At 38.9% G+C, this 13,762-nt stretch overlaps 1 protein-coding gene across 10 annotated transcripts in view; it reads left to right on the top strand.

The window, feature by feature from the left end:
* ADGRL2 (adhesion G protein-coupled receptor L2) overlaps positions 1-13,762 on the top strand; it is a 387,559-nt gene that overhangs the window by 340,226 nt on the left and 33,571 nt on the right. For all 10 annotated transcript variants that reach the window (XM_063165828.1, XM_063165833.1, XM_063165835.1 and 7 more), the window contains 4 exons: positions 1,851-2,651; positions 10,527-10,823; positions 11,373-11,476; positions 12,318-12,503. In XM_063165828.1, the coding sequence (XP_063021898.1) occupies positions 1,851-2,651; positions 10,527-10,823; positions 11,373-11,476; positions 12,318-12,503 (1,388 nt within the window). The remainder of the gene's footprint in view (positions 1-1,850; positions 2,652-10,526; positions 10,824-11,372; positions 11,477-12,317; positions 12,504-13,762) is intronic.

Below are 13,762 nucleotides of genomic sequence, written 5' to 3'. Positions count from 1 at the left end.
CCTGGGGGAAAAATTGCTATAGTAATATAACTTTATTAATTGGGTTCAGTTTATGTCTTCCGTGTATGGTGGCAGGATGGATGTTTGTTTTAAACACAATACTCTCCTTGCATACTAGCTTGCTGTTTTGGGCTTAATCGTTGATGCTGGAGAATATCTGAATGAGCTAATTGTTAATTTTTTCTTCTCTTTTCCTCTTGCTTACTGTGCTTTTGCTTCCTTTTTTCTAGATGTTTTTGCTTATTCCTTCTAGTCTGATTTTGCAGTTATAGACTAAGAAGTGGCAAAAGTTATCAAGATTAACATTCAGGAAAACAAATAAAATACAGCCTAAAGAGACCCAAAGGGTGCAAGCTGCTTTCTTTACAAGAAAGAAAAGCAGGGAAATGTCTGGGGCAAAGATGGGGGAGGTTTAATAATCACATATGCAAACCTATATAATTAATATACTGAGTTTTGTATTTCTAATTAACAATCATTACAATATGTATATGTGCACGTGCACATATATGATAAATATGTTGCTTTAAAACCAACTTGATTAGCATTATGCTTTTAGAAGAAGAAGAGTGTATATAGCGTATATTAGTAAAGTAATTCATTATTTATTCAGGTTCACTAAGTGAAACTACATGTCAACATATCTGTATTCCCTCCTTAATCTACTGAAATGATTGATCCATGTTCATTTGCGTAACCGTAGAATCTCTCTCCTGCTAGGTTATCCTGTTGTCTATTTCTCTTTATCCAGTATAGTGCAGTTCTTATTCTCCCTATATTTAGCGTCTGTTACTAATTTAATCTTTTAGACTAATAGTCAATTTATGTTAATCTTCTTTCTTTTTTCCTTGCACTTTTTTATTTTTCTTCCGATGCTTAAAATAGAAGTGGAGCAAAAAGGTAAATAACGTATACAGTCCAAACCCCAGCTCCTTGTTATGTGCCTTATGGATGTTAACCTCTTCCCTTCCCCTCCCCACAACACTCTTATATTATGATAATCAGCAGGATCTCATAAGTACACCTCATAACGAAGTCGACTGTTTGCAATAAAGTGACTTGGCTGCTTAAAGTAGGTGGCGGGGTATAGTGTCTGAAGTACTTGGGCTGGAGGGAAGACTCCCTTGCTTTTTTCTCTCCCTTTCTCTTTGTCTTTCTTTCCCTCTCTTTCTCTCACCCTTGGGTAAATTCTTGTTAATCAAGTGTCATCTTGCCTGGCTTCCAGAACCCTCTCCATAGCATGCCATGGTTACAGGGTTTCCTGGTCTGTTTCATTCATTGCTTTGGTTGTGTTTTGTTTTCTCTGCTCCTAATTGCTTTCTCTATATACCTGATGATTTGTTTTGTTCCTTTATTTTTAATCGAGGCACCTCCTTTTTCAGCCTCACCACTTCTTAAAGTTCTAAACAAGTCGATGCGATTTTTTTTGGACTGAAATGACCCAGCACACTGCTGCACACCAGTTAAAAGCTCTGGAGCGTTAATGTGTACTCACTAAAAGTCTGAAACGAAAATGCAAGATTAGCTCTACATTTTCAGCTGTCTGTGTATGCCATTGAGCCTTGGTCTGTACTAGTGAAAACAGTTCCCATCCACTTTCCATACTGGTACAGCAAGAACATGGTAACTTTAAGAAAAGTGGATGATAAAGGGTGATAATTGCATTAATTATAACATAAGGTATAATCTAGTGCCAATTAAATTGATTTTTTTTTTCTTCCTGACACAGTCATTATGATTTACCTACCTTTTTATTTTTTTCTTTTCTTTTTTTTTTTTTTTTTAATTTTTATTATGAGACGGTCTTAATTTGACGTAATTCTTGTCTTACTTCTCTCTGTGACTGTTAGTTTTTGTTTGCCCGGGGACGTTGAAAGCAATTGTGGACTCACCGTATTTATATGAAGCTGAGCAAAAAGCAGGTGCTTGGTGCAAAGACCCTCTCCAGGCTGCAGATAAAATATACTTCATGCCATGGACTCCGTATCGCACGGATACTTTGATAGAGTATGCTTCTTTAGAGGACTTCCAGAACGGACGCCAGCAGACGACGTACAAACTCCCAAACCGAGTGGATGGTACTGGATTTGTAGTGTACGACGGAGCTGTCTTTTTCAACAAGGAAAGAACTCGGAACATAGTAAAATTTGACTTGAGGACTAGAATTAAGAGCGGAGAGGCCATAATCAATTATGCTAATTACCACGACACCTCTCCGTACCGATGGGGAGGAAAGACTGATATCGACTTGGCAGTTGATGAAAACGGCTTGTGGGTAATTTATGCTACGGAGCAAAACAACGGGATGATAGTAATCAGCCAGCTGAACCCCTACACCCTGCGCTTTGAGGCCACCTGGGAAACCACCTACGACAAGCGGGCAGCATCCAATGCCTTCATGATATGCGGTGTCCTGTACGTGGTGCGGTCGGTGTATCAGGACAACGAGAGCGAGACCGGCAGGAGCGCCATCGATTACATCTACAACACCAGGCTGAGCAGGGGCGAGCACGTGGACATTCCTTTTCCCAACCAGTACCAGTACATCGCCGCAGTGGATTACAACCCCAGAGACAACCAGCTCTATGTGTGGAATAACAACTTCATTCTGAGATACTCCTTGGAGTTCGGCCCACCTGATCCTGCCCAAGGTAAGAATTTCTTTTTTTTTTTCTCATTTTTGATGTCTTGGTGTTTCCATTCAAAGAAATAAGTTATGATATTTTTGGTCTTAGATTTAGCTCATGACAGAAAGGTGAGGAAAGGTTTTTTGTCTGCGCTGTGCTAAGCTGAGCAGCATTACAGCTGTGCAAGACAAATTTGCAGAACCTGTGAAGAGAAATAAAACTACTTTATTTGGTTTACAGGCTCGTGCTGTTCTTTTTTTGCTTTTTTCTTTTTTTTTTTTCCTTTTTTTCCTTTTTTAAATGCAAGTGTGTAGCTTTTCTGTGGTTGAGAATGAGTTGGGGAATTATTTACTTTGTACCATCAGTCAGTTTGACTCCAACAGCTAAACTGAGTTGGAGTTGCTTCGTGCTGAGCCCGAAGCCCGTTCCCATCAGCTTGGTGTTACCTGCCTTCTGAATTGATTGCAGCACACACGCAGACCTTTTAACTTCTTGGCGCCAGCAGTGCAGAGCAATGTGTGCTGGGAGGTCCCAGAGGAGACATACGGGGTTAATGTGCAATAACAAGCATAAGTATTTTTCTGCAGCCTTATTTTCACAGTTTCTAATGTCGGGTTAGACAAGATTGTCTGACATCTTTTTAGTGGATTTCTCAGTAAGCCCCTTACAATTGCATTCCAGCTTGCTAGAAGTTAGTAGTACTTCGTAAAATGAAAGATACTAACTGTCAGAAGGGAAAAGAAAAATGGAGGTCTTTAGGTGTCAGAAATCCCTAAAAATGACATGAACAGGCACAGCCACATATTAACATCTACAGAGGAGAGTAAATACCAGGAGAAATGCTCTGTGGCAGAAGATATATGCAGCAAAAGCTGCTTTAGCAATGAAGGCAATACTTCACTTCTCTCATCTAACTGCTATTCATGTTTAGCAGCCATTTCTTCTACTTCAAGAAAGTAGTAATAATGGCTTCTCCACATGAAAAGTGGCTGTCCTGCTTCAGCAAAGCTGATTCATGCACAGCAGTGCAAACTGAATTATGCACACAATTATAACAACCCACATATAGCTTTTCCAGGTACAAAACTGCATTTGAGGCAGCAGAACAGGGTGGTGTAGAACCAATACGTTAGTGATCTCCAAAGCCATGGGTGATCTGTCCAGTCTCCTACAGACCTCCCTGGCAATACCTGGCCAGGCTCCAACAGGTTACAGGTGTTTGGGGAACTAGCCAGCTTTGCTCTCTGTACATAAAGCAAGTCCATTCCTCAGGGAGGCTTTGGAGCTGCTCTTAGCAGAGAGATAAACCACCTGTGTAATTAAAAAAAAAATTAAAGCTTTCATTTTCATACGTTCTCATGCATGCCACTTTTCATTCAGTTCATTTGAGTCAAAGATGCATTTTAAATTCTCTAAAGCTTTAAGAGTAAGAGGAGAAGATGGAGGTGCAGGCTCTAAGTAGCTTTTGCAGTTCAGGCAGCTGCTGTGAATGTGAAAAAAGCTAATCTCTAAGTCACTGCATAGAAGAAAAAGTATAAAGAAAAAGCAGGGGCAGAAAAGGCTTTGTGGAATCCTTCGTTCACTTTAGTAAACCTCCAAACATCTCCAGTTAAACATTTCATAATGTTTTTACTATGAGAGAGTCTTCAGGATCTTAAGTTATAGTGTACATGCTGGCCACATCCCATCTGCTCTCAGAACTGGATTTGTGCATCCACCAGCACCCTTTTCTCTTCCTGGGTTCCTGCTGGCATGCAAGGCAGGAGCAGAAATTGTTTATTCCAGCAAGACCTAGGCAAGAATGGGTCCAGGGCTCGCTGCAGGGTGCTTGCCTCTCCTCTGAGCTATTTGCCCATTCACCCATGAAGACAGACAAGGAATATTTGAGTAAGTCATGAGTTAGGGTTTTAAATGCATTAGGACATCAGTAAATATGTTTTGATTGTGGTCTTTTTAAAATATAGAAACCAAATGAAGACACTCATTTTATTTGAGCATGTGATGCATAAATTCACACACAGTATTTTCCTTACATAAAGCCAATACCCAATATTTTAATTTTGTGTGAGTATGTACATTGCAGATCTAAGAATATGTTTCAGGTCATTTCCTCTTTTGCCTAAGCCAGTTGCCTGTAGTTAGAAACTACTAAATGAAAGGAAAAATTATCTAACATAATTGTCCTTGAGATGTACTGCTATAAAAGCAAGGAGAAATTCTTTATGGTATCTACTCTATATTTATTTCTATTATATTTCCAGTTCCTCTTTGTTTCAATATAAATTCTGTATAAATTGCAGCTCAGTCCTTCAACTATTATATAAAGGATTTACATGTATAATACACATTTGGATTTTTTATCTCATATGGAATTAGATCAGCTTTTAAGCATGCCTGACGAATGGCATTTTTGTGCTTTTTTAATTCTAATTTGGTTTGGGTTTTTGTGGTCAACTCAGATTTCTTAATCATGTACTCAACAACATAGGAGTTACGATAACATTCTGTAAGTCACCTAACAAAAGAACTTTCTCTTAGTGTCCTTTGCAACAGTACTTTAATATCAAGTATTTAATGGTGTCACAAGGTCAGTGTCTCAAAATTGGAAGTCATGGCCCTTTCTTTTCAAATGGTTAACTTGGGACCATTGTGAAAAACTCAGTAATCTGTGTTCCCTCTGTTGCCAAGTGCGAAATAATGATAGATAAGACACACACTGATTTTTAGTTTTCTCCCTATATATCTGTCTTGGCTATTACTTTTGTCTACACCACAATGTCCAGCTACCAAGTGCTTCAAAAACACCAGTCTTTCTTCCTACATGAAAGATGAATTTGTCAGATTCAAGTTGCGCTTTCCCTTCAAATTTGTTCCCAGTGCCAAAACTTGGGCTCATCCATGTCCTGAAACTCCTGGCTTTGTTTTCTGTATTGTCTCCTTCATTTTTAAATCTCCCTGTTGAAACCCCTGAAATACCACTGCAATTAACCTACTATTGACCTTGCTCTTGCTGCACACCTACACCATTTTCTCTTCTTGTGACTTTCTCAGTATCCTTATTTTCTTTGTCTTCAGGAGAAACTCTTCAGATTTCTAAAACTCTACCTGCTGGAGACAGACTACTGCTTTAGTACTCAGACAGTGGGGGCTGCTGCCCTTAGAAGTCCTCCCTTAACCCTATTCTTTTTATGTTATTTTCTTCCTGCTTCTCTCAGAAATTATAGTACACAGATGTATCATAGAATGATGGAAGGATCATTAAGTCCAGCCATAAATATCACCCTGCCGAGTTCCCCACTGAGCCATGTCCCGGAGCCCCACATCTGCAATCTGATGCTGGGCAAATGCCCCAACTGCGTTTGCAAGGGGGTCCTCCTGTTTCTGCAGTGCTTGTGCCTGCCAAGATGGTGCATTTGCAGGGTGTCTGCCAAGACAATGCTACGTGTAAAACATTCAGCCTGCAGCTGTGCGTCTCTGGTGTAGATGTAGAAACGGTTTTCAGAGCTACAGCTGTCAAGTACTGCTCAGATGTTGCAGAGGAGCATGTTTTCTACAATTAAGTGTAAAAAGCATTTAAAAATCAAACGCCTAATTTTAAAATGAAATCAAATATAACAGGCCTTGCAAAAAGACACTGAAAAATTAGAGTCAAATCAGAGCTTTTAAATCCTTGGTAAATTTAGTGGATATATCCAGTTACATTCTTTCTACAGGAGGTACCTGGGGTCCAAATGAATCCTTGGTGAAACAGGAATTTTTAATGGAATTCTAAGTTAAAAGACCAGGAAGAATGAAGGAATTTTCTCTCTAAAAAGTGAATATAAGCATTACATTGTAAGGTTTCCTTGGTAACAAAAAGAAGATAAATCCTTTTGTTCTGTGTTAGTGCATTAGGGAGAGATTTCATCTACACTCATCCCAATTTGTGCTAACTGTTCAAACTGTAGTTGTCTCCCCTTTTGTGCCATGATACCCATCATTAAGTATTATTGGATCACTGCAGGAAGAGATGGATGTTGTGAGTATGGACAGAGCAGAAACTCAGAGAGTAGCATCACCAAGGGCTTGAAGTAATAGGAAACTAGTGCAACACCAAGAATCTACAAGAAAGTCGTGCAGCAAATTAAGTAAATTGGATCTGTACGTGTATATCAAATCTGATAGACTACAGATGAATTAAAAAGTGGTTGTACAAGCAAAGACAACATAATGGGGACCGGATAGCATATTTCTTAACCACAGATACTATGCTATTTTTTCTTTGTCACATGTGTTATCATTTTCAAGGTATAAATTTATAAATGACTATGTAAACATTTCACTTTCAATTGAACGGGATTTGGCAGGGTCAATAGAGTCCTGACTAACATAATAGCTGGAGTCACCTATAGGTAATTAGGTGACTCTCAGTACCTTCCCTGCCATTCACTGAAGCACAAAAACAGGTACAGAGCAGTAATAAGCAGAAGGCAGGAAAATTCTGATTTGCACAGGTTTCTGATTTCTGTTGCTTTACACAGCAGCTCCATGTATGACACCTTTTGAGAATAAAGGTGGGCACATAGATTTTCATGTGTCCGAATAAATTGAAATACCTGACCTGTAAAAATATACATTTAACTGAAAATCTGTGCAGCTGATTTCTCAAATGACCTGGATGCCAGAGGGCAGAAAGAAACCATTCTCAGAAGTGGCACATCATTTGGGCATTACAATTAAAACAATTCTAAATCTAAGGTTAGAGTTGTACTTTGGGTGGGGATATTTTTTATTTGGCTTGATTTAGTTTGGTTTTTTTAAACTTTTTTTTATGCCTGCCTAGAATAGAAACCTCTTGGCAAGGTTGTTAGCTTGTGTGCCTCCTCTAAATCTGCTCTTCACTGATAGTTGGGGAAAGAAAGTTACTATTCCCCTGCTATCCTACAGCAATTGTGTTAAGTTTTTTATAGACATCACACTGCTAAACAGGTGTTAAGTTTTACTCCAGTGGTGTCTTCATTTTTAGTAACAGATAGGATACATAACTGTTTAAATCAGATGTTAGGAACTGCATGAAACAAATGTAAATTAAATACACCTCAATTTGAGTCTTTGGATTTACGTTTTTGTTGCTCTTTTCTCTTATTTTCTTAATTTTAATGACTGTCTTCAGCTGATAATAAGAGAACCTATTCTTAATAAAAAAAGAAGGCAGAAGAAGTTTCGCTTTTCTCCTCAGCATATCAAGCCTAGTGAAAAAGTCAAAATAGAATCTCACATTGTAAAAGTGGCTTTTTTGGAGTTGGACAAAAACTACATAGCTTCACCCCTGCTGCTTTGAACAAGAGGTTAATAACCTTGACATGGAGTTTGTTCTTCTTCTCTGCTGCAGCCTGTTAATCATCACTGCCATATCTTGTATTGGCCAAGTGCTCTGCGAGGCAGAGCCCTCAGATGCCACCGCCCTCAGCTCTCGGAAGGAGACACATCAGGTGGTGGCAGCTGTCCTGTGTCTTCATGCAGCTCAGGAGAGTGGCCGAGCAGATGAAGTTCCCACATGTCATTAAAGACAAAATGACCTGCCTTCGAAAAGCTAGATATACTCTTTGAAGTGATGTGTTTGGCTTTTTCCTAGTTTTCAACCGCCTTCTTTCCCAGACTTCCAGCACTGTCTGAAGTTTCTTGGTGCATTCTTAAATATGCTGACTTCTTTTCTAAAATTTGATTGAAGAAAAAACTTCTGCAATGTTTTTAATTTATTTTTTTTTTTTTTTTTTTTGCGAGAGGTAGTTTCAAGTCTCTCTCTTACAATGTGAGATTACTTATATATTTCTATGTAGTACTACCATGCTATGCAGGTCATTTTTTAATCATGGCTGATAGGCTTTGAAATTGATTTTAATGGATAGCATGAAAGTTGTACTAACTAAAGTTGTGTAATGACAGCAGAATTATTTTAGCTCAGGGTGCAACACCAAATATGTTCTGAAAATTGTTACCTCACCACTGAACTTCAAAGAGTTTTATGAATTCTGACACTGATATTTTGCTTCTGACACAAAACTGTCCTAAACATTACAGGGTTTGAGTAGTAATTGCAATAATGCTAATACCCATTTTGATGTTTAAATATGTATTAATTAGCAGAGTGTATTAGGAGATGGATCGTAATAATTGGTTGTCCCCTGCATCATTCCCCATCCCCACGAGCTCCCTGTTCCCAAGGACCTGATTCAGCAGGCCTTGCCTGACACTTGTGCAAGTGATTGCAAATGCTTTTGACAAATGTTAATTGGGAAGCACTAGAAGGCTGGATGCATTGTAATCAAAAGCAAATTAGAGCAGTTTCACAAGATGTCAGGCAAGCACTTGCAGAACAGATCTGAGGGTTTCAATAGTCGCTGGCTACACCACAAGTTCAGCACAATTACACGGGCTGTGTTCAAGCAGCCAAGAATGAGACTGAAGAGAAGACAGGCTCTGCAGAAGTTTGTGAGCAGGAGAGGGATGATAGGCACATCTTTGCCTTTAGTCTTGAAAAAACAGATCATGATGATCAAAACATCACCCTAAATTCATGTGCAAATAAAAAAATAAATTAATATTCTAAACCTCTAATATAAGTGAAACATAACTGAAAAAGGTTTTGAAAAAAGTGTGATTTGCCAAACGGCAAATTTAATATTATGCAAGACATTAATTTACAAAAAAAACCGATGAAAAAATGAGACTGCTCTTCATTTTATTTTATTTTTTTATGATTTAATGATTTAAAGAGAAGCTGTGCTGTTCAGTAAGTCAAGAGTGCAACGGTCTAGCAGAAGCAGGAAAAAAGAGAAAGAGAGAAGCCAAAAATTCTTTTCGTGAGCTTATTTGTTCTCAACACAACCCTCTGTACTTTTCTGTGCCTGTAAAACATTTTGAACACTAATGAATATTTGGAAATAATGATAACTGTTGCATTTGCTTTTTTCACTTGCATTATTTTTCAATATCCGCGTGAAGGTGTTGCACAGCCATTCCAGACTCCGCTAGCATTAATTTATAATTTCTCCCCAAAGCCTGAAAGCCCTGGCATGGCTTGGGCTGTACCTCAGCAGCTCCAGCTGAGAGTTCCTGCTGTGTGTCAGTGGCAGGAGCAGCTGCACCTCCCAAACAGGAGGGATTTGGCCTAAGCCTGGCCTGGTGTTTCATAGAAGATGAAATCTCAGTCCTTGCCACTGGCTTGTGTGAATTGTGTCTTCCTACCTGCTCTATCAAAAAAGGATGTTAAGGCCCCAAATGTTCAAAGAAGAGAGCGCCACGTGCCTGCTGGGTGCTGCCTCTGCTTGGAGCTAATCGGGCATGCAGCTCCCTCAAGCAGCATAACTGCTGGGTAGGAAGATGTTATCATAATTATTGCCCTGGAAGGTGTGTACTGGGTGGCTTGAAGTTTTGGGGTCTGTTTTTTAAAAATGGTCTCGTTAGTTACAGCCCGCTGCCTTTGTTGTTAAAGCTGGACTACATTGTTCACGGCACACTGATTCAAATGATTCTATCTATTGAGTTGTTCCTGCTGCAAATGTGATTAAGTAATCTTTAATTGCTTTGAGCGTGTTTGTTATGTACTGATAATTCCCTAGTATGCCTTTCAGCTTTTAGAAATGTAACTATCAATTTTATTACAGAAGAGATTATTTGGAGAATGTGCTGAAACGTCATAACAGTATGAGCTGGGAGTAAAAAAAGAAAAAAAAAAAAAACCAAAAAAATTCAAAGTTATGTCTTAAGCATCCAGAATAGCAATAAGAGTAATATTAGATAAAGGAAAGGAGACGCCAGAGAATCCTTGAAAGCTACATAAATAGCTTTTAAATAACTTTTTTATATATAATTCAGAAGTAATTTATTTTATTATTACTCTGTTTTTTCCCTGTGCAGTGCCTACCACAGCAGTGACAATAACTTCTTCAGCAGAGCTTTACAAAACCACAGTGTCAACCACTAGCACTACGTCGCAGAGAGGTCCCATAAGCACAACATCAGCTGGAGGAACAAAGGAAGGAAGCAGAGGACCCAAACCACCACCACCCATTTCCACAACCAAAATTCCTCCCGTGACTAGTTTTTTCCCTTTGCCAGAGAGATTCTGTGAACCAACTGAAGCCAGGGGGATTAGCTGGCCTCAAACACAAAGAGGAATGATGGTTGAACGCCCTTGCCCCAAAGGAACACGAGGTATTGCCTTTAAAAATACATCTTGATTTCAAGCAGACATTTCAAAAGCAATATGCAGCTCTCTCATGATGAATACTTTTGAATCTCAGGCTGTCTGTCCCATTATTTTTTTGTTACCCAGAGAGTGCAGTATCTACAGGCAGTGGTCAAGTTATAATCTGCAATCGTCATTTGAGCGTAGCCACAGAATTACCTTGTGCTTGCACTTGTGTGAATCCAGGTCAAATTTTAGGGCATTGCTTGAGGACTGTTGTGAAATATGCTTACAGCTGCCTTTCTCATTATGAACTCCCCTCTGGATGAGCTCCAGGAAAAATCAAGGGCTTTTTGTTTGTTTGCAGAAAACGTCTGGTATTTTTCACTGACTTTTTTTTTTAATTGCTCTTTGTAATCTACGTTATTTCCTTACATTTTTGTCAATTATTGTCAAGTACTACCATTAGCAGCATTCAGAACTGAATGTTGTTTAGGAGCACAGTGTAGCCAATTTCCTGAATGCATGCAGAAGAATGGTTTCCATTTCACTGTAGTTTTCTGCATCTGTTGTAGGAACTGCCTCGTATCTCTGCGTGGTCTTAACGGGAATGTGGAACCCCAAAGGCCCTGATCTTAGCAACTGTACCTCACACTGGGTAAATCAGCTGGCTCAGAAGGTTGGTTGAAACCTTTTAATCTGGCATACACTGGTGATTAAGGATTTTAACTCTGAGCATTAATATTTCAGTTTGTTGAAGTTGTCTTTATTGCTCTGTGTTCATTAAAAGTAGAAGGAGTTATGTGTACTCTGTGTGCAAAGCACTGGCCAACAGTTAGGTTCTTATGTGTGTTTTAGTATGCCCTCTATAATTCTTATGTTGAATTTGTGATTACATGTTCTCATCACTATTTAAAACAAAGTAGCTTTGCTTGTTTTCAAAAACCAAAAGCAATATTTGTGTAAGAAATCAAATACTATACAACACACAGCAAAACCTCTGATATACAGCAGGGGTTTTTTTTTGTTCAGTAAAAATTACACTGTAATAAATAGATTTTTGTCTGAGTGCATTGATAACGGTATGATTAGACTGCAGAACCACTTTCTGTGTTTTCCTTCCCTACTGAGATTTACAAAGTTTATGAAAACTGGATAATTTGTTGTCAGTACAAGGCTACTTGACTTTCAAATGCCGCAAGCACTGGTATGAACAAACAGATTTCTTACTGTCTGATAATGGCAGTAAAATGAAAGTGAGGATGAATAGAAGATTGAGCCCAAAAGTCCCACTCAGATTTCTGGTTTTGAAGGCTGTTAAGAACTGCTTTTGTGTGTCACGGATCTAAGAACCTTTAATCTTCTGAGATAAAGAGAACGTTATTGGTCTCAATTAGTTACAGATTTCAATGTATGTGCAAATGGTTATTTCACCACAACAAAGGTACACAGGGAATTGGAATTAGGAGCCGCAAGCAGAACAAGGGACCCTGCTGAGATAATATAAACTGTCATTTCAGATCAGAAGTGGAGAAAATGCTGCTAGTTTGGCCAATGAACTGGCTAAACACACCAAAGGAGCAGTCTTTGCTGGAGATGTTAGTTCATCAGTGAGGCTGATGGAACAGCTCGTGGACATTTTGGATGCTCAGCTTCAGGAGCTACGGCCCAGTGAAAAAGACTCTGCTGGAAGGAGTTATAACAAGGTACACACCTCCCATCACCTCCTCCTGCTGGGATAACAATTGCTCTTGGGTTTGGTATTTTTTTCCTTTCAGAAACATTAATCTATACTTTGTTCCTGCATGTGTATAGTTCCGGAATAAGCATATGAGAGAAAACAGCAGTAAATACATAGCAGAAAGTTGTAATTACCTTCTTTAGGGAATAAGATGTAATTCACAATAGCTGACTGGTCCTAAAATACATAGCTGTGTCCCATATTAAAATCTGGAATGCATTATAACTCGTGTGAGGGAAATGAGTATTAGCTCTCAGAAATTCTGTAACAAATCAGCGTGTTTATCCAGTGATCCTTTTAACCCTGAACATGTAATAAAATCAGTGGAATTCTGCATAGGTGCAGGGTTTTATTTTAATCCAACTTCCTGCAGAATAATAGCACTTTCTTAGACTTCTAAAGACACCAACATGACTTATAATTGATCTTTATAAAAAGGCCTTACTGCACATAACTAAAACTTGAATTAATGTTTTCTCTGGAAACATGTTCCAAGAAACATTTCAGAGAAAATGTGTCTTTGTGGTTTAAATACAAATTACAGTGTTATTACTTTTCCTCTTTTTCTCAGAGGAAATGCTATATTTCTCAGCCTCTTCCTTGCATGAGCCTAGTCAGCAAGCCACAAATGAAATATTTTTTCATCCTCCTTTACAGAGAGAGAGATCCATGCATTTCTCTGTTATTTTGGCAGTAGTTTTATTTACAGTCCCTAGATGCCCTTAAAATCGTTTTCCCAGAGACAGATCAAGTGCCCACACACAGATTTTTTCCTTTGACCTTTTCATACAAACCCCACCATTTGGGCAAAGATATCTAGACACCTGAGTAAAGGTTGCTGTGCTGCTTTTGGCTGGGCTAGAGTTAATTTTCTTTACAGTGGCTAGTGTGGGGCTACGTTTTGGATTTGTGCTGAAATAAATCTTTCATATCTTTGATAGAAAGATGTTTTTGTTAATGCTGAGCAGCACTTTCACAGCATTTTCGCATTTTCTTCTTTTCCTACTGCTGCACTGTCAAGGAATTTGGGAGTGCATGGGAATTTGGGAGGGAACCTCTGAGGCCAGCTGACCTTGAGGGTATTCCATACATATGATGGGACATCATACTCAGCATATAAAGCTGGTGGGAATTAGGGAGAACTGGGGGACTTGGAAGTTATGGAGTTTGTCTTCCCAAGTAACCATTCCATGATTGATGGAGCTTGGCTTTTCTGGGAATGGC

Source organism: Melospiza melodia, chromosome 11 (genome assembly GCF_035770615.1).
Source record: "Melospiza melodia melodia isolate bMelMel2 chromosome 11, bMelMel2.pri, whole genome shotgun sequence".
Classification (NCBI taxonomy): domain Eukaryota; kingdom Metazoa; phylum Chordata; class Aves; order Passeriformes; family Passerellidae; genus Melospiza; species Melospiza melodia.
Note: the sequence above shows the minus strand (reverse complement) of the source record. Positions and strands in the feature narration are given on the sequence as shown.